Source organism: Cherax quadricarinatus, unplaced genomic scaffold (genome assembly GCF_038502225.1).
Source record: "Cherax quadricarinatus isolate ZL_2023a unplaced genomic scaffold, ASM3850222v1 Contig3774, whole genome shotgun sequence".
NCBI lineage: Eukaryota > Metazoa > Arthropoda > Malacostraca > Decapoda > Parastacidae > Cherax > Cherax quadricarinatus.
In genome coordinates, this window is record NW_027198800.1 from 8,014 (window position 1) to 34,470 (window position 26,457).

Genomic DNA, 26,457 nt, shown 5'->3' on the forward strand with positions numbered 1-26,457 from the left:
AAATAATAATTACTCAGAAAACTTTTAAAATAAGTATACAACTCACTGAAAAAGATGTGACATTGCTATAATTTCTGTGTGTCCTCCCCATTCTCTTACATCTTGTAACTTGAAGACATGATGATCTAGAGGTATTTCTAGAAACTGTAAATTTAAAAGAAAATTATAATTAGGAATAATATTGACCTGTTTAACATAACATCAATGAAATTCATAATAACCAATTACCCATGAATAGCATAATAAATTTATAAACAAGACAAGCAAAGCACTAGTATGCATTTATTATGGAAACATTTCACATAAGGAGCCTTTGTCAATACAATACATACTGAGAAAACAATTATATATGGGCAGAACAAGATCAGGTGCAGAAACCAGGAATGGTCATAGCTTGGAGAGAGGCGAGGAACTGAGGGGGCCTCCCGACTGGTGTGTTTTGATGGGTTATTATTAAATAAGTCGAGATCCCAGAGAAGCTAAAACTATTTTTGTTCTGGATGACTGTATTGGAAGTGGAAATCAATGTTGACTCCATACAATTCACCTTCATAAACCATTTTCCTTAATGACCAATCTGGCTTCATCCTATTTCCTGGATTTCTTCCTCACAAGATCCTTGATGGTAATAGAGGTGATGATAACTACATTCACTTAACAACTGCAAGAGTAGTCCAGGGATGTTCTAGTAACAATGCTAAGAAATGCAATGTACATTCTCTTTCTGGCAAGTGATCCTTTCTGGCTGTATTGAAGATGCTTAACACTCTCCTCATGCACTTGTTAACTCTTTCACTGTCAAGTGCCATAATATTACACCTTGCAAGCCAGTGCTGGTGCCGTAATATTACGCCAAAATTCTAGCGGCTCCCAGTCTTGCAGGAGAAAGCTGGTAGGCCTACATATGAAAGAATGGGTCTGAGCAGTCAGTGTGCACAGTATAAAAAAATCCTGAAGCACGCAGAGCATAATGAGAGAAAAAAAACTCCAATCGTGATTTTGGTTTAAAACATCGACTTAGTGGTGTATTTTCGTATGTTATTTATGGTTGCATTCTCATTTTCTTGGTCTCATTTGATAGAATAGAAGATACAGTACAGGAATAGAGATGAATTTGAATGGTTTTCAGACTAAAAGTACCTCAAAATGAGCTCAAAATAGCAGAAATGTTTGATTTTTGCCGATGCTCAAAGTTAAAAAAATCACGCCACACGTCCAATACACATCAACTGGTGGGTCTAATATGCTTTCACAAATGCACTGATATTATTTATACCATATTTACAATAATGCAGTAGTTTGCATAACAGTAAATCTTCAATTTTTTGTGTGAATAAATACTCAAAATGGAAAGCAAGCGTAATATAAGAGGGGCATGGAGACGTGACTAGTGAACAGAGAAAGTATTATTTTAGGAATGTCTGCATTGTTTATTTTGGTCCTTATTTTGAAATTGGCCTTACTTGAATTGTGTATGAAATTGGGCAAATTCCCAATTTCTGATCACTTAACTGGGCAGTTGAAATCAGTAAATGGGCGGTTTATTGTATTCAATCGATAGAACAAATGGAGTTCTAGCAAAATAGCTATGAGTTTGGTCGACTAGAACAATGACATTGACTGAAAATAGAGCTCAAAGTGGGCAAAATCAGCAATGCATAAATATCGCCGCTAACTTCCCGAGAGCGTAATTCCATGTTTTCTACCAAGTTTCGTACTTTTGGTGTCATTACCATCAGGGAAAGATTCTCTATCGTTTCATATGAAATTTTTTTTTTTTTTTTTAAATTCTTCGACACTGAGAGCAAGTTTGTGAGCAGGGGTCTCGACAGTGAAAGGGTTAATAAAATAGGAGGGAAAATGAAGATGCATAAGTACATGACAAATCTAGGAGCACTCTTCATGAAACTCAGGGCCAAGACCTATAAGAGCTCAACAAAAAGCCAACGACTGTGCCTTTCTGTTTTAGTAACATGGTGTGAATAATAAAATAACCACTCATCTTTGCTGATTGATTCTCAATAAACCTTAAAGGTAAACTTATCTTTGAACCTATAAAATAGGATGCCAAGGAAGAGTTTATCTTTTCATACCTCATACATTTGTCATGTGTTCAACCAGCTCCATTCTCCCTCTCATTTTATCAACAGCTGAGAGGAAAGCCTTCAGCATCAACAACAAAACCATAAGGAATCCCTCACATGTGGCAGTGTTGCAAGCAATATCTTCAGAGCTCTCTCCATGTGTAAAGAGTTTAGTTACTATCATCTCCACTACCATCAATACTCTTGTGAGGAAGAGATTCACTTCACTTAAGTCACTGAATCTAACAAAAGTTGTTGTCACTCCATGTGGCAGATATGGGTGAAACATCAAGGGACCCTGAGCAATGTTTGATAATTATTATATATAAAAATGCACTAAACCTGCATGGGTCATCAAGCACTTTATGAGCAGCATCTGAAAAAAGTGTAAGAATGTGTGTAACAGGGATAATCTTAATTACGACATACAGTGGAACCTGAGTTTTCATGATTAATCCGTTCGAAAAAACTTAAAAAACTGAATCGTACAAAAATGGAAGCAGTATTTCCCATAAGAAATAATGAAAATCCAATTAATCTGTTCCAGACACCCAAAAATATTAACAAAAAATACATTTTATAGAAAATTTTCTCCAAGAATTGTCTCCAACTAGGGCATACGAAAACCAAGGTTCCACTGTACATACTATAATTTTCGACACCTCATGAAGTGGGATGAAGCCAGACTGGTCGTTACGGAAAATGATTTACACACGTGAAAGTAAATGGAGTCAGCATTGCCTGCCACATGCAATACAATGATCCAGAACACTATTAGTTTTAACTTGTATGGAATCCTGGCTAAATTAACCCCTTTGAGGGTCCAAGAATTAAAAAAAAAAAAAAAAAAAAAAATTCTTATGAAATGGTAGAAAATCTTTTTCTGGAGGTAATAAATCAAAAAAGTACAAAATTTGTTGGAAAATTGCCGAAACAGCACTATCACGAATTTTACTGTGTCAGCGATATTTATGCATTGGTAATTTTGCCACTGACTCCTATTTTAGCCCAATTACAACATTGAAGTCTACCAACTTCTTAGCTATTTTGCTAGTACTACTTCTATTTTATCGACTGAACACAAGAAACTGCCCAATCAACTATTTCAACTACCCAATAAAGTGATCAGAAATTGGAAATTTGGCCTATTTCACACAAATTTCAAATTATTCCAATTTCAAAATAGAAACAGAATAAACAATGCAGGCATTCCTGGCACTAAAATAACATTTCCTCTGTTCATTAGTTATGTTCCCAGGCTTTACAAATGAAAACCATTTTGATATTTTATTCATACAAAAATAGGAGATTTACTGTTATGCAATACTGTAATAACTGTATAAATAATATCAGCCCATTGGTGAACACACATTAAACCCACCAGCTGACATGTATTGGATGCATGACACAATTTGTTTACTCTTGAACATCAGCAAAAATTGAACACTTCCACTACTTTGAGGCTAATTTCAAGCTACCAAATCCTGAAACCAATCAAAATCATTTCTATTTCTGTAATATATCTTCCATTCTATCAAATGAGACCAAGAAACCAAGAATATAGATGCAAAGTCGCTGTTTTAAACCCAAAACACGGTCACAGTTTTTTCTCATCATGCACTGCGTGCTGCAGGATTTTTTATATGGTGCACAATTATCAAATAGACCCATTCTCTCATATCTAGGCCAATATTTACTGGTCCCTGCTCATCTGAGTTGAGCTCATGGTGTAGTACTACAGTGCTGACAGTGACCTCAAAGCAGTAGTACTACAGTAAAGTCAGTGAAAGGGTTAAGATAATAGCATAAGAAATTCTATAGTAAGAAAGGTTACCTAATACAGTGGTACCTTGACTTATGAGTGCCCCAACTTACAAGTTTTCTGAGTTACGAGCCACTGCTCGGTCGATTTTTTGCTTTGAGTTGCAAGCCAAAATCCGAGTTATGAGCGAGCTTCAGATACGCCACCACTCGCAGGAGATACCGAGGAAATATAAAAAACCTCGATAATAACCAATGTGTAACATCCTTTCAATTCTGATACTACTGGTAATGTCATCCTGCCAGAATGTTCTATAACTTATGCCCTAAGTAAAGAGAAACAATTCTGAAACACATGTAATACATGTTCAGCAGGCTGGCTGGTTGGGTGGCCAGCTGGCTGGCTGATTTGCTTTGGCTGTCTCTATCTCCTTCTGTCTGTATGTATCTATCTCTGTCTCTGTCTATCTGTGTGTCTGTGTCTCACAGGTACACATAAACACAGTTATACATAGTGTAAATTACCTAGGATAACACCAAAAATACAAACTGTTATAATATACTTGTAGATATAATGCATAATAAGCATGACTGACAAGTAATACACAGTTTCACTTGTTCAGGAATCAGACGTGATGACTATCGAGTGTAATATCTGTTAGTTCATGAGCGGCTCTCTCTCTGAGAGAGAGAGACAAGAAGACAGAAACACAGGCAGACAGAAAGACTGATAAGCAGAGACAGAGCTAGACAGATAGAAAGAAACATAGCTGTACAAGAATGGTATACAATACCGACAAGATGAAATTAAGACACATGTACAACATCTGGGTATCTTTATTGTAGACATTTCACCATCCAGTGGCTTTATCAATAAAAATTCCAGGACATAATTTGAAGACAGTAGAACTATAGACAGAAGATGAGGTAATCAGTCCCTCAGCCTTGGGGTTGGTGTGAAGAGCACCGTAGTTGTGGAGGTTCTGGAGCAGAGGCAAAAAGCCTGGCGCTTATATACTTAAGTTAGGTGGAAAGGGGATGTGTAGTAGTTGTCGTAGTCTTGAAGAAGGTTGTATACATGTCCTCAGAATCAAGATTCCAGGTTGTATACATGTCCTCAGAATCAAGATTCCATGATGTTGCAGTGTCTGACAAGTTGTACACGAATGGTATACAATACCGACAATATCACTGGATGGCGAAACGTCTACAATAAAGATACTCAGATGTTGCACGTCTTAATTTCATCTTGTCAGTATTGTATACCATTGTTGTATAACTTGTCAGACACTGCAACATCATGGAATCTTGATTCTAAGGATATGTACATAACCTTCTTCACAACTACGACAACTACTACTACAACTAACCCATCTCTTTGGGTAGGGCCTACTTCCACTGGGGAATCCCACCTACCAGTGACAATGCCCTCGCCTGCTACACGTCCTCTTTCCACCTGACATTAGTATACAAGCACCAGGCTTCTTGCCTCTGCTCCAAAACCTCCACAACTACAGTGTCCTTCACACCAACTCCAAGGCTGAGGGACTGATTACCTCATCTTCTGTACATAGTTCTACTGTCTTCAAATTATGCCCTGGAATTTGTATCGATAAAGCCACTGGATGGCGAAACGTCTACAATAAAGATACCCAGATGTTGCACGTGTCTTAATTTCAGAAACAGACAGATAGACATTTTTATGTGTAACAGTGAAAAATAAAGCCAAGGCAGTACACAATCATCAAATGTCACTCCACTGCTGCACTGTCAGCAGTGGAGTGACACTCATCTTACACCGTGCTTCAAGGAGTTCCATATAGTATACTCCAGCATTTCTAAAACATTGCTGGGACCTAGCAAAAATCATTTATTTATATATACATTTTTCTTATTTAAAAACCCATAACAAAAAAATTGGGGTGGTTTTTGGGGGGCTGGAATGGATTAATGGCATTTCAATGAGGAAAATTGATTTGCTATATGAGCAAATTGAGTTACGAGCTCAGTCAGGGAACAAATTAAACTTGCAAGTCAAGGTACCAGTCTGGGGCAGATAAAAACATTATCTAGAGCTTCCTCTCCTAAGTGGGTTATTGGAGAATTCTTCCACCTTTGGTATTTTGACTAATTCCCCATAATAGATGATAGTGCTTACAATTGTTCAGATTCAGCTGCTGCACAGCACAAGAAGACAAGTGTTTGGGTCTATTCTAACTTACAGACCAATAGGACTCAGTAGGTGTACACAAACCTTTCATATGCCACGCAAGATACTACAGTGGACCCCCGCATAACGATTACCTCCGAATGCGACCATTATGTAAGTGTATTTATGTAAGTACGTTTGTACGTGTATGTTTGGGGGTCTGAAATGGACTAATCTACTTCACAATATTTCTTATGGGAACAAATTCGGTCAGTACTGGCACCTGAACATACTTCTGGAGTGAAAAAATATCGTTAACCGGGGGTCCACTGTATTTAATGCCTTAAAAATAAAGAAGTGCCTCATACACCAGAAAATACTACACCTACCATCCGACTTACGACCGAGTTCGGCTTCGAGAAACCAGTCGTAAGTCGAAATGGACGTAAGTCGAGCTTTACTACTGAATATCAACATCCCATTTTTGTAATGACTTTATTTTATTGTTTATTTTGGTATTTCATGTTTTACTTTACTTTTTATGCTGTTAGTACTGTATTTTATACTGTAAGGTTTAGGATAAACACTGTGTACAACAGAAATAGTTGTTTATTTCCCAGAAAATTGGCAAAAAAAAACACTGTTGTAAGTCGAGTGGTCGTAAGTCGAGCAGGTCGTAAGTCGGGTGGTAGGTGTATATACCTCATTATTTTACAGCCTGGTGCATTATACCTGAAACCCTTTAAGTCACCTGATCCCTCTGGCATTGATTACGTTGGAAGTCCCCAGTGTTAAATCCCATCCCACTGGAAGTGACACATACCCAGATATTTGTCTGCCAGGCACTCCCACAGTACTGCAGGGTTGAGTAATGTTAACATTATTACCCTCAATACTTACAATCATAAATTTGAACTTGTTCTGCAAGCTGCTGACCAATACGGAAAGAAAAAGTACAGCTGTATGTTTACTAGACAAATGAAAATACAGTCAGCTCCAAATTTGTGTGCATTCTTATTTGAATACAGCCTCTCCTCATTTAGCGACGTACTCGTTTATCGATGACTCGGACTTACAACGAGCTCTCTGACCAGTATGCATACCTAAATAATGTATATTAGAGCTGATTTTCTCTATTCTATTACAATATATAGTACACTATTGTATAAACATATAAAAATATACCAGAAATGTTGTAAACAGTGAAAGGTGACATTAAAGCAATATCAAAGATGGTTGACACAAACCCAGTACCATTATAGTATGATCCTCACCTAGTGACGAATTTGTTTACTGATGTGGTCTTAGGAAAGGAATTCTGTCATTAAGTGAGGAAAGGCTGTATTTGGATTATCACGTTTTACTGATGGGCAACTGCCAAATATTTAGTTATCCAATGTTTATCTGGCAATTATCTTTCTCATGCCCAAATCTCTATTCTAGTCTTTATTTCTTACAATTATCAATATTAACCAGGTCAGTGATATAAACATATGTAACAAGTAGTAATAGTGTCTGCTAGTCAACAGTAAGCAAATCATATGATAATTTACAAAAACACTTACTGGCTGGAAATCGTCCTTGTGTAGCATCATATACTCCAAGCAGAGCGCCCGAACCTTAATGTGCTCAGTCTGTGTCATGAACACCTGAAGAGATAATTAAAATGTATTATTCACACAATTAACATTTGTATATACCTGTCAAGTTGCAATAAGATCACAGTAAATAAGTGATATCACAATATGCAAAATAACTACAGTGAAAAAAATAGAGAAATTACAAGCACTTTCATGATTTCTCACATCATGGAATAATGTGATAATATGAGAAATCACAAAAGTGCTTGGAATTCCATTATTTTTTCACTGTGGTTATTTTGCATACTCATATAGGATAACCATGAAAATGTCAGTCCTCAGAGTTTCTTCCAATTAACCCTTTGACTGTCGCGGCCGTACATATACGTCTTACGAGGTACCGTGTTTGATGTATATATACTCATAAATTCTAGCGGCTTCAAATCAAGCAGGAGAAAGCTGGTAGGCCCACATGTGAGAGAATGGGTCTGTGTGGTCAGTGTGCACCATATAAAAAAAATCCTGGAGCACGCAGTGCATAATGAGAAAAAAAAACTCCAACCATTTTTTTTAAAATGCCGACTTTGTGGTCTATTTTCGTATAGTATTTATGGTTGTATTCTCATTTTCTTGGTCTCATTTGATAGAATGGAAAACATATTATAGAAGTAGAGGTGATTTTGATTGATTTTACTATAAAAAGAACCTGGAAATGGAGCTCAAAGTAGGGAAAATGTTTGATTTTTGCCAATGTTCAAAAGTAAACAAATGATGTCATTGTCCAATAAATGTCCAACTAGCCATTCTAATATGCAGTCACGAATGGGTTGATGTTATATTTTGTATATGTATATTTTAGTAATTTTAGCATACATACAGAGGTACAAAAAATACAGGTAAGAGCAGCATGCCAAAGCCACTTATATGCATAGCATTACGGGCTGGCTTAAAATTAACTTAAGATTAACTAAGCAATGATGAAATCAGTGATAAAACATTATTGTAAACAGATAGCTATTTTTTTTTTTTATTATCACACCGGCCGATTCCCACCAAGGCAGGGTGGCCCGAAAAAGAAAAACTTTCACCATCATTCACTCCATCACTGTCTTGCCAGAAGGGTGCTTTACACTACAGTTTTTAAACTGCAACATTAACACCCCTCCTTCAGAGTGCAGGCACTGTACTTCCCATCTCCAGGACTCAAGTCCGGCCTGCCGGTTTCCCTGAATCCCTTCATAAATGTTACTTTGCTCACACTCCAACAGCACGTCAAGTATTAAAAACCATTTGTCTCCATTCACTCCTATCAAACACGCTCAAGCATGCCTGCTGGAAGTCCAAGCCCCTCGCACACAAAACCTCCTTTACCCCCTCCCTCCAACCCTTCCTAGGCCGACCCCTACCCCGCCTTCCTTCCACTACAGACTGATACACTCTTGAAGTCATTCTGTTTCGCTCCATTCTCTCTACATGTCCGAACCACCTCAACAACCCTTCCTCAGCCCTCTGGACAACAGTTTTGGTAATCCCGCACCTCCTCCTAACTTCCAAACTACGAATTCTCTGCATTATATTCACACCACACATTGCCCTCAGACATGACATCTCCACTGCCTCCAGCCTTCTCCTCGCTGCAACATTCATCACCCACGCTTCACACCCATATAAGAGCGTTGGTAAAACTATACTCTCATACATTCCCCTCTTTGCCTCCAAGGACAAAGTTCTTTGTCTCCACAGACTCCTAAGTGCACCACTCACTCTTTTTCCCTCATCAATTCTATGATTCACCTCATCTTTCATAGACCCATCCGCTGACACGTCCACTCCCAAATATCTGAATACGTTCACCTCCTCCATACTCTCTCCCTCCAATCTGATATTCAATCTTTCATCACCTAATCTTTTTGTTATCCTCATAACCTTACTCTTTCCTGTATTCACCTTTAATTTTCTTCTTTTGCACACCCTACCAAATTCATCCACCAATCTCTGCAACTTCTCTTCAGAATCTCCCAAGAGCACAGTGTCATCAGCAAAGAGCAGCTGTGACAACTCCCACTTTGTGTGTGATTCTTTATCTTTTAACTCCACGCCTCTTGCCAAGACCCTCGCATTTACTTCTCTTACAACCCCATCTATAAATATATTAAACAACCACGGTGACATCACACATCCTTGTCTAAGGCCTACTTTTACTGGGAAAAAATTTCCCTCTTTCCTACATACTCTAACTTGAGCCTCACTATCCTCGTAAAAACTCTTCACTGCTTTCAGTAACCTACCTCCTACACCATACACTTGCAACATCTGCCACATTGCCCCCCTATCCACCCTGTCATACGCCTTTTCCAAATCCATAAATGCCACAAAGACCTCTTTAGCCTTATCTAAATACTGTTCACTTATATGTTTCACTGTAAACACCTGGTCCACACACCCCCTACCTTTCCTAAAGCCTCCTTGTTCATCTGCTATCCTATTCTCCGTCTTACTCTTAATTCTTTCAATTATAACTCTACCATACACTTTACCAGGTACACTCAACAGACTTATCCCCCTATAATTTTTGCACTCTCTTTTATCCCCTTTGCCTTTATACAAAGGAACTATGCATGCTCTCTGCCAATCCCTAGGTACCTTACCCTCTTCCATACATTTATTAAACAATTGCACCAACCACTCCAAAACTATATCCCCACCTGCTTTTAACATTTCTATCTTTATCCCATCAATCCCGGCTGCCTTACCCCCTTTCATTTTACCTACTGCCTCACGAACTTCCCCCACACTCACAACTGGCTCTTCCTCACTCCTACAAGATGTTATTCCTCCTTGCCCTATACACGAAATCACAGCTTCCCTATCTTCATCAACATTTAACAATTCCTCAAAATATTCCTTCCATCTTCCCAATACCTCTAACTCTCCATTTAATAACTCTCCTCTCCTATTTTTAACTGACAAATCCATTTGTTCTCTAGGCTTTCTTAACTTGTTAATCTCACTCCAAAACTTTTTCTTATTTTCAACAAAATTTGTTGATAACATCTCACCCACTCTCTCATTTGCTCTCTTTTTACATTGCTTCACCACTCTCTTAACCTCTCTCTTTTTCTCCATATACTCTTCCCTCCTTGCATCACTTCTACTTTGTAAAAACTTCTCATATGCTAACTTTTTCTCCCTTACTACTCTCTTTACATCATCATTCCACCAATCGCTCCTCTTCCCTCCTGCACCCACTTTCCTGTAACCACAAACTTCTGCTGAACACTCTAACACTACATTTTTAAACCTACCCCATACCTCTTCGACCCCATTGCCTATGCTCTCATTAGCCCATCTATCCTCCAATAGCTGTTTATATCTTACCCTAACTGCCTCCTCTTTTAGTTTATAAACCTTCACCTCTCTCTTCCCTGATGCTTCTATTCTCCTTGTATCCCATCTACCTTTTACTCTCAGTGTAGCTACAACTAGAAAGTGATCTGATATATCTGTGGCCCCTCTATAAACATGTACATCCTGAAGTCTACTCAACAGTCTTTTATCTACCAATACATAATCCAACAAACTACTGTCATTTCGCCCTACATCATATCGTGTATACTTATTTATCCTCTTTTTCTTAAAATATGTATTACCTATAACTAAACCCCTTTCTATACAAAGTTCAATCAAAGGGCTCCCATTATCATTTACACCTGGCACCCCAAACTTACCTACCACACCCTCTCTAAAAGTTTCTCCTACTTTAGCATTCAAGTCCCCTACCACAATTACTCTCTCACTTGGTTCAAAGGCTCCTATACATTCACTTAACATCTCCCAAAATCTCTCTCTCTCCTCTGCATTCCTCTCTTCTCCAGGTGCATACACGCTTATTATGACCCACTTCTCGCATCCAACCTTTACTTTAATCCACATAATTCTTGAATTTACACATTCATATTCTCTTTTCTCCTTCCATAACTGATCATTTAACATTACTGCTACCCCTTCCTTTGCTCTAACTCTCTCAGATACTCCAGATTTAATCCCATTTATTTCCCCCCACTGAAACTCTCCTACCCCCTTCAGCTTTGTTTCGCTTAGGGCCAGGACATCCAACTTCTTTTCATTCATAACATCAGCAATCATCTGTTTCTTGTCATCCGCACTACATCCACGCACATTTAAGCAACCCAGTTTTATAAAGTTTTTCTTCTTCTCTTTTTTAGTAATTGTGTTTACAGTATTGGCTAGCGTGACTGGGCTCGGGTGAGAGAAGACGTATGTAGTGTCATCTGCAAAAAGTGTGGGTTTTAGTAATTGCGAAGCATTTGGTAGGTCATTTATGTATAGGAGAAAGAGAAGAGGGCCAAGGACACTTCCCTGTGGGACACCAACTGTAATTGGTTGTGCGGAAGAGCTTGCCCCATTTGCGTACACATATTGGCTTCTGTTGCTGAGGTATGACTTGAGGTAGTTGAGGGAGTGCCCTCTAATACCATAGTGTGACAATTTTACGTGGAGCAAGTCATGGTCAACTGTATCAAAAGCTTTACGTAAGTCAATGAAAATCCCCAGTGGGACTTCTTTTTTCTCTATTGCAGTGTATATATGTTCTAGCATGTGTATAATAGCATCATTAGTATTTTTATTAGGCCTGAATCCAAATTGGCAGGGGTTGAGAATGTTTTGGGAGATGAGGTAGGAGTAGATTCGTTTATGAATTAATTTTTCGAAGATTTTTGAGAGAGGGTGTAAATTGGATACTGGCCTATAGTTATTCAACTGTTTGGTCTCCTCCTTTATGGATCGGGGTGACCCTTGCTATTTTGAGAGCTGTAGGGAAGGTGGAGGATTCAATGGATTTGTTAAAGTGTTGCAATGATTGGTGATAGTACTTGTGACATAAAGGGTGGTAAGGTATTTAAATCTCCTGCCTTGTTTTTTAGTGTGTTGATAATAAGGGAGACTTCGTATGGGTTAGTCGGAGCTAGGAAGTGTGTTCGGGTAGTTGCCAGTGAGGTAGTCATTTGGTGGGGTATCTGAGCTTGGGATTTTATTGGCAAGGTTTTGTCCTATAGTGGAGAAGAAATCATTGAGTCTGTTTGCTGTTTCTGTTGGTGGGAGTTGGGGTTCATCTGATTTTGCTAATTTTATTTTGCTATTTCGTGATATCTTTTTTGTTCCCAGAATTTCTGATAGGGTCTTCCAGGTCTTTTTTATATCACCTCGTAAGTTGGATAATCTGTTCTCATAATACAGTTTTTTTGCCCTTCTTATCAGGCTGGTTAGGATTGACGAGTAACGTTTTGTTTGGTCTCTGGTTATGTGACCCATTCTGTACTGTTTTTCATATCGGTGTTTTGTATTTATGGATTTATACAATTATTACAGTATTGCAGTAGTCTGCATAATAGTAAGTCTTCTATTTTTTGTTTGACTAAAAATTCAAAATAGAAAGCAAGAGTAATATCAGAGGGGCCTGGAGACGTGACTGATGAACAAAGATGATGTTATTTTAGAGTCAGGAATGTCTGCATTGTTCATTTTGGACCTTATTTTGAAATTGTCATATTTTTTAATTTTCGTGAAATTGGCCAAATTGCAAATTTCTGATCACATTATTGGGTAGTTGAAATCGGTAAATGGGCAGTTTCTTGTACTCAATCGATAGAAAAAATGAAGTTCTAAAGAAATAGCTATGCGTTTGGTCGACTGGAACAATGGAATTAGCCGAAAATAGGGCTCAAAGTGGACGAAATCACCGATTTGTAAATACTGTATCGCCGAGGTCGCTAACTTCGCGTGAGCATAATTCCGCCAGCTTTCCATCAAATTTCGTTTTTTTGGTGTCATTACAATTGGGAAAAGATTCTCTATCATTTCATAAGAAAAAATAATTTTTTTTTTTTAAATTTTGCGACACCAGGAGACACCTCAGGATTGGGGGTTGCGACAGTCAAAGGGTTAATCACCATCAGATGTCCACTAGGACAAATGTACTCTTGGCAACATTTTCACTGTATATTTATCCTGTATATTTGATATTACCTGTTTTTGTAATGTATAGACAGTATAAAAAAAGTTGCCAGATCACAATTTTTATTTCATATAAACCAATTCAACTTACTTGTTCAGCAACAGCACGAAAAAGACAGGATCCATCCCGTGCTACTTGCTTGCGATATAAACCCTGCGACTCAAGCCATTCATCAAATGGATCAAACGCTCGACTGTTCAAACGACGACGCATTCTGAAAAAAACACAGGCTGCTTTAATAATCTGAACATTTGTTAACATAAGGAAACCAGTGATTGGACAAAGTTCCACCAAGTACACGTCTCTCAATTTACATGGATTTTCACTATGTACAAATTCTTGTCTACGCTATGTGTAATAAAATATTCATGCTAATGATAGTAAAACTAATTACATACAACAAAAACTTAGACCTAGTACCATAGTGTTCGAAGTCTTTGTTAACCCTTTCAGTGTCGGCAGGCCCTCTCCTAAACATGTTCTTGGTCAGAATTAAAAAAAAAAAAAAATGAAATGATAGAGAATCTTTTCCTGATCACAATGACACCAAAAGTAAGAAATTTGACGGAAAACTTACGGAATTATGCTCTTGTGAAGTTAGCGGTCTCAACGATGTTTACGCATTGGCGATTTCACCCACTCTGAGCCCTATTTTCGGCCAATTCCAATGTACCAGTCGACAAAAATCATAACTATTTTGCTAGAACTCCATTTTTTCTATTGAATGAGTACAAAACACCGCCAATTTACCGATCCAATAAAGTGGTCAGAAATTGGCAATTTTGCCAATTTCACACAAATTTCAAAAGATGCCAATTTCCAAATAGGGTCCAGAATAAACAAGACAGACATTCCTGGCACTAAAATAACATTTCTTCTGTTCATTAGTCACATCCTCAGGCCTCTGTTATTTCTTTTGCTTTCCATTTTGAATTTTTATTCTCACAAAAAATAGAAGATTTACTGTTATGCAGTCTACTGCATTAGTGTAGAAATGGTAAAATTAATATCAGCGCACCTGTGAAAGAATATTAGACTCACCAGTTGATGTATATTGGACGCATGGCATGATTTGTTTACTTTTGAACTTCGGCAAAAATCGAACATTTCTGCTACTTTGAGCTCAATTTTAAGGTCCTTTTCCTTGTGAAACCAAGGAAAACTAGAATATAACCATAAATAGCACATGAAAATACACTGCAAAGTTGCTGTTTTAAACCAAAAACACAGTCGGAGTTTTTTTTCTTCTCATTATGCACTGTGTGCTGCAGGATTTTTTTTATACTGGGCACACTGACCACATAGACCCATTGTTTCATATGTAGGCCTACCAGCTTTTTCTCACTAGATCTGAAGGTGCTAGAATTTATGCGTACTAGTACGGCACCAACCCTGGCGTGCAAGCCGTACTAGTATGGCACCAACCCTGAAAGGGTTAATACTGTAGGGGTTTTACTATCATGTAGTTGCATGTTGATGATGTATGCTTTGCAATATTATGGAGTCATGATAAGTGGTAACAAATGCACTTTGTTTTTATTCAATAGTGTGTACTACATGTAAAGCATGTTTTTAAGAAATGCAGACTATTTTTTTTACAGGCAGTAAAGAGCACTTTTTGTTTATAAAATGTATTTATATAATAATTTTATATTGTATATAACCATTTGGTTCATGTTCAATATACTATTCATACCTGTATTTGTGGGAAAAAAAATTAAAATGCATTCAAAATGCATTTTTTCCCATATTTTTTCTCTGTCACTTTTTGACCACATGCATTTATATTTTTTTATGCTTGCATGTTATGCGAGACCATACAGCTAAGAAGAAAATTAGGAAAAAAAATTCCGAATTTTGTATAAGACAAAAAATAATTTGGACATGATGTGATATGTGGATAATAAAATTTAACTTAAAATGTTATATTGGAAATGAGGAAAGTGAAAGGTGATCACATGAAGAATATAGAATGTAATAACTTGTAAACATCAAAGGGGAAAAAAAATACCGAGATAATTACAAACGAGAGTATTATTGGATCAGAGTAAACAGGAGAGAAACCTGCATGCAATATTGTACAGGCAGACCCCACTTTACGGTGCTACACTTTACAGCAGTTTTCAATTATACCCATTCTTCATTTATTCAGAACTTCCTACAATAAATATATTCACTACTCACTATAAGCCAAGGACAAAAATATTTTAAGTAATGTGTGTACTGTATATGCAATTGTTAGGCCTAGCTCTATTGCTCACATAATAAATGTTAGGCCTAGGTCTATTGCTCACATAATAAATGATAGTGTAAACATGTTATCAAGCTTTTATATGCATTTAAAAATTAAAAAAATTTGTTTCACTTTACAGTGATTTTTGCTTTACAGCAGTATCCCAGAACCATACTGTATAAGTGGGACCCTCCTGTATAGCAAAGATCAAGTTTCATATACATAGTACTGTACTGTACAGCATATAGATATTGAAATGCTTAAAAATAAAATTATATGGATATTAAGAGAAATATTGGTACATTAATCCTCAAAATTCATTGTATCCTAATTTACAAATTTCAACAACTCGCAGGATTTTATTGAAGGATGCCCAGTCAAGTAAATTAAAAAAATTCACTAGTTTTTTATGGAAGGAAGATCTGAAGGAAACGAATTTAACCCTTTGAGGGTCCATGCTGTAGATCTACGGCTATACATTGAGGGTCCAAACCATAGATCTATGCCATGAGCTCAGCTCACTCTGATAAGCTGTGAGCGGTAAATTTGGGCCTAGATGTGGTATGTGTGCACCACATAAAACAAATCCTTCAGCACAGTGCATAATGAGAGGAAAAACTGACTAATTTTCGATTAAAACAGCGACTTTGCAGTGTTTTTTTGTATGTTTTTTATAAATGTATATGCAATTTCTTGGTCTCATTTGATAGAATGGAAGATATTTTACAGAAATAGAGATGATTTTGATTGGTTTTAATAATGGAAATGGGTTGAAACTGAACTCAAAATAGCAGAAATGTTAAATTTTTGCCGATGTTCAAGAGTAAACAAATGACCCCACACGTCTAATACACGCCAGCTGGTGGGTCTAATATACGTTCACAAATGTAGTGATATTATTTATACAATTATTACAGTAGTGCTTAACAGTAAATCTTCTATTTTTGGTTTGAATAAAAATTTATTATGTGAATAAAAAATCAAAATGAAATTCATTGTAAAGCCTGAAAACATAACAAATGAACAGAGGAAATGTTAGTTTAATTCCAGGAATGCCTGCATTGTTTATTCTGGACCCTATTTTGAAATTAGAATATTTTGAACTTTGCATTAAATTGGCCAAATTACCAATTTCCGATCACTTATTTTGTAGTTGAAACAGTTGACTTGGTGATTTCTTGTGCTCAGTCGATAGCATAGAAGTAATATTAGTGAAATAGCTAAGAATTTGATCGACTGGAATAATATAATTGGCCTAAAATGGGAGTCAAAGTTGGCAAAATCGCCGATGCATAAATATCACTGACACATCAAAATTCGCAAGAGCATAATTTCGTCAATTTTCCATCAAATTTCGTACTTTCTGTTTTATTACCTTCAGAAAAAGATTCTCTGCCATTTCATAAGAAAAAATAACAAAATTATTTTTTAAAAATTCTTGGACCCTGGTGTGCACTTTGAAATTTGGCCTCTGGAACCTGAAAGGGTTAAATTCACACCTTCATCTCATGAACAATGTTAATATTTCACAGAAACTTTTCAATTATAATACTATATGTAACCTAAGAACATCTTGGTATATGTTACTGTTGATGTGGCTATATCTAAGTATCACAGCCATCTGAAGATTGTGATGCTGCCAAAAACCTGCATGATTCTCCCCAGGCATAAACAAGTTGAATTTCTTCATATCCACGAACAGGATTAACATATAATGAATTAGACACATGTGCAACATCTTGGTAACTTTATTTATATAAAACAGATACCCAAATGTTGTACATGCATCTAGTTCATCAATTTGTAGGTAATGTACACGGACAAGCTGATGTACAGCATTGCATATTTGTAGCATATATTTTGATTATGAAAGTGTTCTAGCAATAGTTGAGGAAGAAAGGTCATGATGAAATTACAGTACTGTATTGAATTTTTTTGTACTGTATATTTATACCGTATACAGTATTTGGGCTATGATAGTGTTCTAGTAACAGTTGTGCAGAGTAAATCTGATCCTAAGAGGAAAAAGGTAATGATGAAATTTTAATATACTGTACATGAATCCATGGTACAACACAAGGAAATAATGATAAAAAATCTGAGAATGTGTGGTGTCAAGTGCATGTATTCTGGTGTTTTTTTTCTCAAACAAGTAAGGAGAAAGAATAAAATTTGAAGGTCAAGGACATGTGTCGGAGGAGGCCTGCTCTTGACACTAACCTGTTGTGAAAAAAAGCTAATGAGTTAAATGACAAATTTTATTATAACAATAGCTGCATTTTTTTAAACACTGGGTAACTATAATTATCAACATTAAAGAGTTTTCCTTGCAACAGTAAAGAAAGTTTTATTCTTTTTAAATACAGCTGGTTTTACAGACCGACTGTATGAATTTCTTAAAATACGTGTACATAAAAGTATTGAGAAAATTTACAAATGTTTTACAACGAATCTGGTTAAGTTGCTGAGTTTTCAAATCAATGACATCTGAGTTATGCAAGTGGCAGGTTAAAATATAATCACAGGTTATCCAACAACATAATTCTGGTTTATCTTAGATAAGTTCTAATTTTGTTGAATATTTTATTTGGATTATTATCTTGGTTGGTTGCATCCTGAGTCTGTGAGCAACCCCCAACACAGGTGAAATGTTGGGCATGTTTCCTTACACCTATTGTCCCTCTTCACCTAGAATCAAGTACGTACTTGGGTGTTTGTCAACTGTTGTGGATGGCAGCCTGAGGAGAAGATTAAAAGATCCCTAATGGGAATGAGACAGATAGTCCCTGATAACACAGTGACTTTACTGAATTATCCTGGGTGGCTAACCCTCCAGGTTAAAAATCTGAACAAAATCTTATTTTAATCCAGTAAAAACCAGTAAAGCCGCTATGTCTGCTATATTTCCACTGAAGTCTTTTGATCCTCTACTTTAGGATGCAACCCTCACCAATCAGCTAACATCTGGGTACCTACTTCCTGCTGGGTGAAGAGGGGCAACAGGTGCAAGGAAATACTGCATACTCAAAATTCTCACTTGTGCTGAGAATTTAAGTCAATAAGTTTATTTAAGAAATGGTACACAAGTACAATTATCATATAGCGTAAATTACTTAGGATAACCCAAAAAAGTCAGACAAAGTGACTTATTTCAAAGAGTCACTGATATGCTCAGAATTACTAAATGCCTCAAATGATGTGGTATAAGTTTTGGCAGTAAAGATCGAGAACCAAAACTTGGTCACTGTCACTGTATACAAGCCTCCAGATGCAATTTCCCAATAATTCCAGGAACAGCTTTTGAAAATAGACCACTGTCCGGAAAATCTTCCAGCTCCTGCCCCAAACATCTTGTTTCTGAGGGATTTCAACTTAAGGTACCTAAAATGGGGGAATATAGCAAATAATGCTGTGGCAGAGACAACCCCAGGAGGCAGCTTAGATGAAAACTCACATACACACAAGTTTTTAAATCTCTGCACCAAATTCACCTTAAACCAGCAAATAATAGAGCCAACAAGATTGGAGAATACACTGGACTTCATCTTCACTAACAATAATGATCTGATACAAAATATTACCATATCAAAAGCAATATACTCAGATCACAACATAATAGAGGTTCAGACATGTATGTGCAGGGCCCCAGACCAACAAAATGTGATCAATCATGAGAAGCCTTCACCAAATTCAACTTCAATGACAAAAACATAAGGTGGGATCAAGTCAACCAGGTCCTATATGATATAAACTGGGAAAATATCCTAAGTAACACGGGTCCAAACCTATGTCTAGAACAAATTTAACTCTATGGCACTCGAGGTACGTTCAAGGCATATTCCTTTAAGGAAAAGGAAGAGATGCAAACTAGAAAGAGAAAGGTGCTCCCTGTATAGGTGAAGACAAAGAATAACAGAGTGGCTAAAAGAGGCCAACATATAAGTAATACGAAGGGAGACACTAGTCGGAAAAATAGCAAACATCAAACTTAAGCTAAAGGAATCTTATAGGAGTCAAAAAACACAGGAAGAACTAAAAGCCATAAATGAAAGAAACCCAAAATATTTCTTTTCTTATGCCAAATCTAAGTCGAGAACAACCATTCTTATGCCAAATCTCAGTCTAGAACAACATCCCCTACTTAGATGAGATGGGTCCTACACAAATGACAGCAAGGGAATGAGTGAGATACTCAAGTCCCAGTATGACTCGGATTTTGGAGAGCTGCTAACCAGACTAAGAGTAGAAGACCTAAATAAATTTTTTATGAGCGAGACAGAATTTGGTAGACTCAAATCTATCTGAAAAACTTCCTGATGCCAAATGACTTCGAAAAGGCGATAAATGACATGCCCATGCACTCTGCCCCAGGCCCAGACTAATGGAACTCAGTGTTCATCAAGAACTGCAAGAAACCCTTATCATGTGATTTTAATATCTTATAGAGAGGGAGCATGGACACGGGTCGTCCCACAGCTGCTAAAAACGACAGACATTCCCCCACTCCACAAAGGGGGCAGTAAAGCATTAGCAAAGAACTACAGACTGATTGCACTAATGTCCCATATCATAAAAATCTTTGAAAGGGTTATAAGAAACAAGATCACCACTCATCTAGATACCCATCAATTACACAACCCAGGGCAACATGGGTTTAGAGCAGGTTGCTCCTGTCTGTCCCAACTACTGGACCACTTTGACAAGGTCCTGGATGCTCTAGAAGACAAACATAATGCATATGTAGTATACACAGACTTTGCAAAAGCCTTCGACAAGTGTGACCATGGTATAATAGTGCACAAAATGTGTGATAAAGGAATAACAGGAAAAGTTGATAGATGGATCTATAATTTCCTAATAAATAGAACACAAAGAGTAGCAGTAAACAGAGTAGTAGTAAACAGAGTAAAGTCTGGGGCGGCTATGGTGAAAAGCCCTGTTCCACAAGGCACATTACTCTCTCTCATCCTGTTCCTCATCCTCATATCTGACAGACAGGGATGTAAGCCACAGCACCATGTCTTCCTTTGCAGATGACACCCGAATTTGCATGACAGTGTCCTCCAATGAAGACACCACAAGACTCCAGGCGGACATCAACTAAATCCTTAAATGGGCCGCAGAAAACAATATGAAGTTCAATGATGAGAAATTTCAATTACTCCGATATGGAAAATGTAAGGAAATTAAAACTATATTGGAGTATAAACAAATTCTAACCACATAACAGAGCGAAAAACTAATGTAAAAAACCTGGGAGTGATAAGGTCAGAGGATCTCACTTTAAAAGACCACAACATTTGTGATGTAGGTCAATGTGCTTGTGAGGTCTCTGTGGGAGACCTAAGTAACCAGTAAACTGTCACACACCTTGCCTTAGCAAATAGGTGTCAGCCGTACCTCAGGTCTTTTGTTTTTGACTTTTTGTTTTGGCTTGGAGCAGTGCTCGTGCTGTGTAGGTCTTGGAACCTGTGGCTAGTGTGTGACTGAGTTCCTGCGGTGAACTGTCCTCTGAACTATATTGTAAGTTATATTGTTTTGTCAGTTCACAGTATTCCCTGTCTCACTGCTTGTGTGTACCATCCCTATTTATCTAAACCCAATAGAGTTCTCCTGTTCCCAAATATATTATTGTACAAAGACTTAATAAAAAACTGTGTTTGAGTAGAATAGTAATATTCACTGTTCCCGTCTTATTCTTATATTTTATTATTTTATTTCAAGTACTGAGAGGGTGAGCAGTGTGGTAGAGATAACGAGGTGATGGTGTAGTCACCAGTGACCTCACATTACCTCCGCTCCTCTCACTCAACTGACCTCTCCTGCCTACTCCCTCCCTTTATTTCTCCATTATTCCCCAATTATCTGTTTTGTTCCTTACCCCCTCTATGATACAGTGTATCAATTGCATCTGCTAAAAAAAATGACAGGATGGATAATGAGAACCTTCAAAACTAGGGATGCCAAGCCCATGATGACACTCTTCAGGTCACTTGTTCTATCTTTCTTATTTCTTTCTTTCAACGTACCAGCCGTATTCCACTGAGGTGGGGTGGCCCAAGAGGAAAAATGAAAGTTTCTCCTTTTAAATTTAGTAATATATACAGGAGAAGGGGTTACTAGCACCTTGCTCCTGGCATTTTAGTCGCCTCTTATGACACGCATGGCTTACAGAGGAAGAATTCTGTTCCACTTCCTCATGGATTTGTTCTATCTAGGCTGAAATATTGCTGAACACACACACTAATAGCACCTTTCAAAGCAGGTGAAATTGTTGACTTAGAAAATGTAGAGAGAACCTTTAAGGCACACACAACTGTGATAAAACACCTCAATTACTGAGAACGCTTACGTTTCTCAATCTGTACTCCCTAGAACGCAGGTGGGAGAGATATACGATATATACACTTGGAAAATCCTAGAGGAATTAGTACCAAATGTGCACATGGAAATCACTCCCTATGAAAGCAAAAGACTTGGCAGATGATGCAACATCCCCCCAACGAAAAGCAGGGGCACCACAAGCATGATATAAGACAACACATTAAGTGTCAGGGGCCCAAGACTGTTCAACTGCCTCCCAGCATATATAAGGGGGATTACCAATAGACCCCTGGCTGCCTTCAAGAAGGTGCTGGACAGGCACCTAAAGTCAGTACCTGACTAGCCGGGCTGTGGTTTGTACATCGTGTTGCATGTGGCCAACATTAACAACCTGGTTGATCAGGCCCTGATCCATCATGAGGCCTGGTCAGAGACCGGGCCGTGGGGGTGTTGACCCCCGAAACCCTCTCCAGGTACACTCCAAGGATTGGGGTCCTTCATGTGATCCAAAGGTGCTACCACTGCCAATATTACTAAATTTATTGTAATAATTGAAGGACACTCCTTGGCAGATATAGAATAATTTTATATTTTATGATATAAGGTATCAAGACTAGGGAATAAGCACTTATTTCCTGAGCAAAATTATTGTGGAAGACAGTCATAAAAATAATTTATTTGGGCATGACCAGCACGTCAGAACTAATTAACACTAAATATAGAGGTATGGCAAATCCCAGCAAATGTAAAGAAAGATGCGGAGAATGTAAACAAAAATCGATGGTATTGTAAGGCAATGTTAGGTATTTTAGGTTGGATTTGGTGTGTTTTATCAGGTTTGGTTGTATGTCTTACAAAACAAATTCTGGCCACAAAATAGAGCGAAACACCAACGTCAAAGACCTGGGAGTGATTATGTCGGAGGATCTCAACTTCAAGGACCATAACATTGTATCAATCGCATCTGCTAGAAAAATGACAGGATGGATAATGAGAACCTTCAAAACTAGGGAGGCCAAGCCCATGATGACACTCTTCAGGTCACTTGTTCTATCTAGGCTGGAATATTGCTGCACTCTAACAGCACCTTTCAAGGCAGGTGAAATTGCCGACCTAGAAAATGTACAGAGAACTTTCACGGCGCGCATAACGGAGATAAAACACCTCAATTACTGGGAGCGCTTGAGGTTTCTAAACCTGTATTCCCTGGAACGCAGGAGGGAGAGATACATGATTATATACACCTGGAAAATCCTAGAGGGACTAGTACCGAACTTGCACACGAAAATCACTCACTACGAAAGCAAAAGACTTGGCAGACGATGCACCATCCCCCCAATGAAAAGCAGGGGTGTCACTAGCACGTTAAGAGACCATACAATAAGTGTCAGGGGCCCGAGACTGTTCAACTGCCTCCCAGCACACATAAGGGGGATTACCAACAGACCCCTGGCAGTCTTCAAGCTGGCACTGGACAAGCACCTAAAGTCAGTTCCTGATCAGCCGGGCTGTGACTCGTACGTTGGTTTGCGTGCAGCCAGCAGCAACAGCCTGGTTGATCAGGCGCTGATCCACCAGGAGGCCTGGTCACAGACCGGGCCGCGGGGGCGTTGACCCCCGAAACTCTCTCCAGGTAAACTCCAGGTAAACACCAGTTAACATGCCCTAAGTAAAAGCATCTTACCCAATATGCTGTGCATCCTACTGGCATTTTAATTATTGTACATTTTGTAAATGCAGTTATCGGAAACAAAAAATCTAAATCTAAACCTAAATTTGCACAAAATAATATTTCATGTGAAACCAACTGAGAGTTGTGCAATCAGCAAAATCCACAGAGGAGTGACTTTCAATTATTACCAGACATATATATATATATATAAGAGAATTCCAGGACCCCAATGAAAATGAGTCACTTTTCTGACTTTTTTGGGTTATCATAGGTAATTTACACTATGTATGATAACTGTACTTGTATGTACCTGTGCCTAAATAAACTTACTTAGGCCAGCAGTAAACTGGATAAGACTTTGCTTGATCAGTGACTTGGTAACATCATTAAGTTTATTTAGGCAGAGGTATACAAAAGTACAATTATCATATACAGTATAAATTACCCAGGATAACCCAAAAGTTAGTGACTTATTTCCACTGGGGTCCTTAAGTAAATTTATTTAGGCACAGGTACACAGAAGTACAATTACCACACATACGCCTTTCATTTTAAAAGCAACAGTACAAATCTGTACAATAATTCTGAATGAACATAGACACTAAACAAATTTATTAACCAGGATAACACATTGCACAAGAGATTAACTGATTACATTTTCAATGTGAAACTTATTATGAATAGCATACATATTTATTACGTAGTGCAATTTATCCTAGTATAACCTAAATAGTCACATAATAAGATTTGCTTCCACTGGAGTCCCCCTTATTTTATATGCAAGTGTTTTATATAAATATGTGAGGGAGAGGTGTATGCCGTCTTAACTTAGTGAAGTGTGAGCAGCTGGAGGACGACCCTCATGACACACCTCTACTCTCCCGCTTATTACCTCTAACCTGCACCTGCTACATCATGTGGCCGGTGTGTAGGTCACCTGGGCTGCAGGTGCCACCACCACACACCAAATAATACACCCTAAGCATAACAAGACCGTAAGAAAACACGAGCCATGACAACCATATCTTGGCCCAGCACGGCTGCCCCCTCTCTCAAATCTCCATTTTTCTCATCTCCACAGGCACGACGCATTATAATTCCTACCCACACACCTGCCTCACGCTATAACCAACACGCCACGCCAAAACGGCCCCGAAAATTACATTTAAAACTAACGAAACCAGATTAAAACACAAAAGTTACCTCCCTCATGAAGCGTTTCTTATACCGTGACGTCACACCTGCATGCTGTTCTAAACTCTTTACATCTCGTATTTAATCAATGGAGACATTCTTATACTCACATAATATCCTCCATCCTGGCGAAAATTTAAGTTTTACGAGAGGGACTGGAGGCCGTGTGTTAAGAGGCTGAGACTATTATCTCTTATTCTTATATTCGAAAACCAGCGCCAAACTGACTTGATTCCTACATTGATTTGATATTCTTATTGTGCACAAATAATGCCATAATGCCTAGGAATGATAGAAGCTCTCTTTGTACGCAACTTATTATTGTAAATACATAATCTCAATATACTACTTGTGATCACTCTATATCCATGTAAGGTTGCCACAGCAACCTCACATGGATATGAAAGAGAGTTGATCCTTCTATTTTTTTCACCGCACTGAAAGAAACAATACGGATCATCTTAGGATGTCCTCGTACAACCAAAATTCTAAATAAGCGGAATTTTATTTTCCCAGCATCAGGAATCGTGTCACTGGAAGAAATATCCTCCCCATTGGTGTTAATATGTTAAGGTTCTGAGTTTTGATTACATAGTAGAGTTACAAGTGGAGAGGGTAACAGGAGTCGAATGGGATAAGCCAAATTATAAAAGGGGGAACTACACAGGTATGAGGAACTTCCTGCGGGAGGTGCAGTGGGACAGAGAAATGGTAGGAAAGTCAGTAAATGGAATGTGTAACAACAAAATACAAGGAGGCAGAGGAAAGGTTTGTTCCCAAGGGTAACAGAAACAATGAGAGAGGTGGGTTGATTGCATTTTCTTGGACTGTAAGAAGGCCTTCGACACAGTTGCTCACCAGAAACTAGTGTAGAAACTAGAGGATCAGGCGCATATAACAGGAAGGGCACTGCAATAGATCAGAGAATACCTGACATGGAGGCAACAACAAGTCATGGTACGGGATGAGGTATCACAGTGGGCACCTGTGACGAGTGGGGTCCCACAGGGGTTGGTCCTAGGACCAGTGCTATTTTTGGTATATGTGAATGACATGATGGAAGGGATAGATTCAGAGGTGGCCCTGTTAGCAGACGATGTGAAGTTAATGAGGAGAATTAAATCAGATGAGGATCAGGCAGGACTTCAAAGAGACCTGGACAGGCTGGACACGTGGTTCAGCAACTGGCTTCTTGAATTCAACCCTGCCAAATGCAAAGTCATGAAGATCGGAGAAGGGCAAAGAAGACTGCAGACAGAGTATAGGCTAGGTGGCCAAAGACTGCAAACCTCGCTCAAGGAGAAAGATCTTGGGGTGACCATAACACCGAGCATGTCTCCGGAGGCACACATCAACCAGATAACTGCTGCAGCATATGGGCGCCTGGCAAACCTGAGAATAGCGTTCCGATACCTTAGTAAGG

General features: G+C 38.2%; 1 protein-coding gene across 3 annotated transcripts; it reads right to left on the bottom strand.

Moving 5' to 3' along the window:
- Nucleotides 1-26: 26 nt before the first annotated feature.
- LOC128702703 (OTU domain-containing protein 4) lies at nucleotides 27-25,252 on the bottom strand. Of its 3 annotated transcripts, none has more exons than XM_070081711.1 (4): nucleotides 25,145-25,252; nucleotides 13,702-13,825; nucleotides 7,560-7,643; nucleotides 27-144 (listed from the first exon to the last, which is right to left on the bottom strand). In XM_070081711.1, exons 1-4 carry the CDS (start codon nucleotides 25,156-25,158, stop codon nucleotides 43-45), a joined length of 324 nt encoding a protein of 107 aa, XP_069937812.1. In that variant the 5' UTR covers nucleotides 25,159-25,252; the 3' UTR covers nucleotides 27-42. The 3 variants fall into 3 exon arrangements, with proteins under 3 accessions (XP_069937812.1, XP_069937813.1, XP_069937814.1); XM_070081712.1 differs by lacking the exon at nucleotides 25,145-25,252 and adding an exon at nucleotides 25,044-25,095; XM_070081713.1 differs by lacking the exon at nucleotides 25,145-25,252 and adding an exon at nucleotides 24,733-24,888.
- Between the last annotated feature and the right edge of the window lie 1,205 nt (nucleotides 25,253-26,457).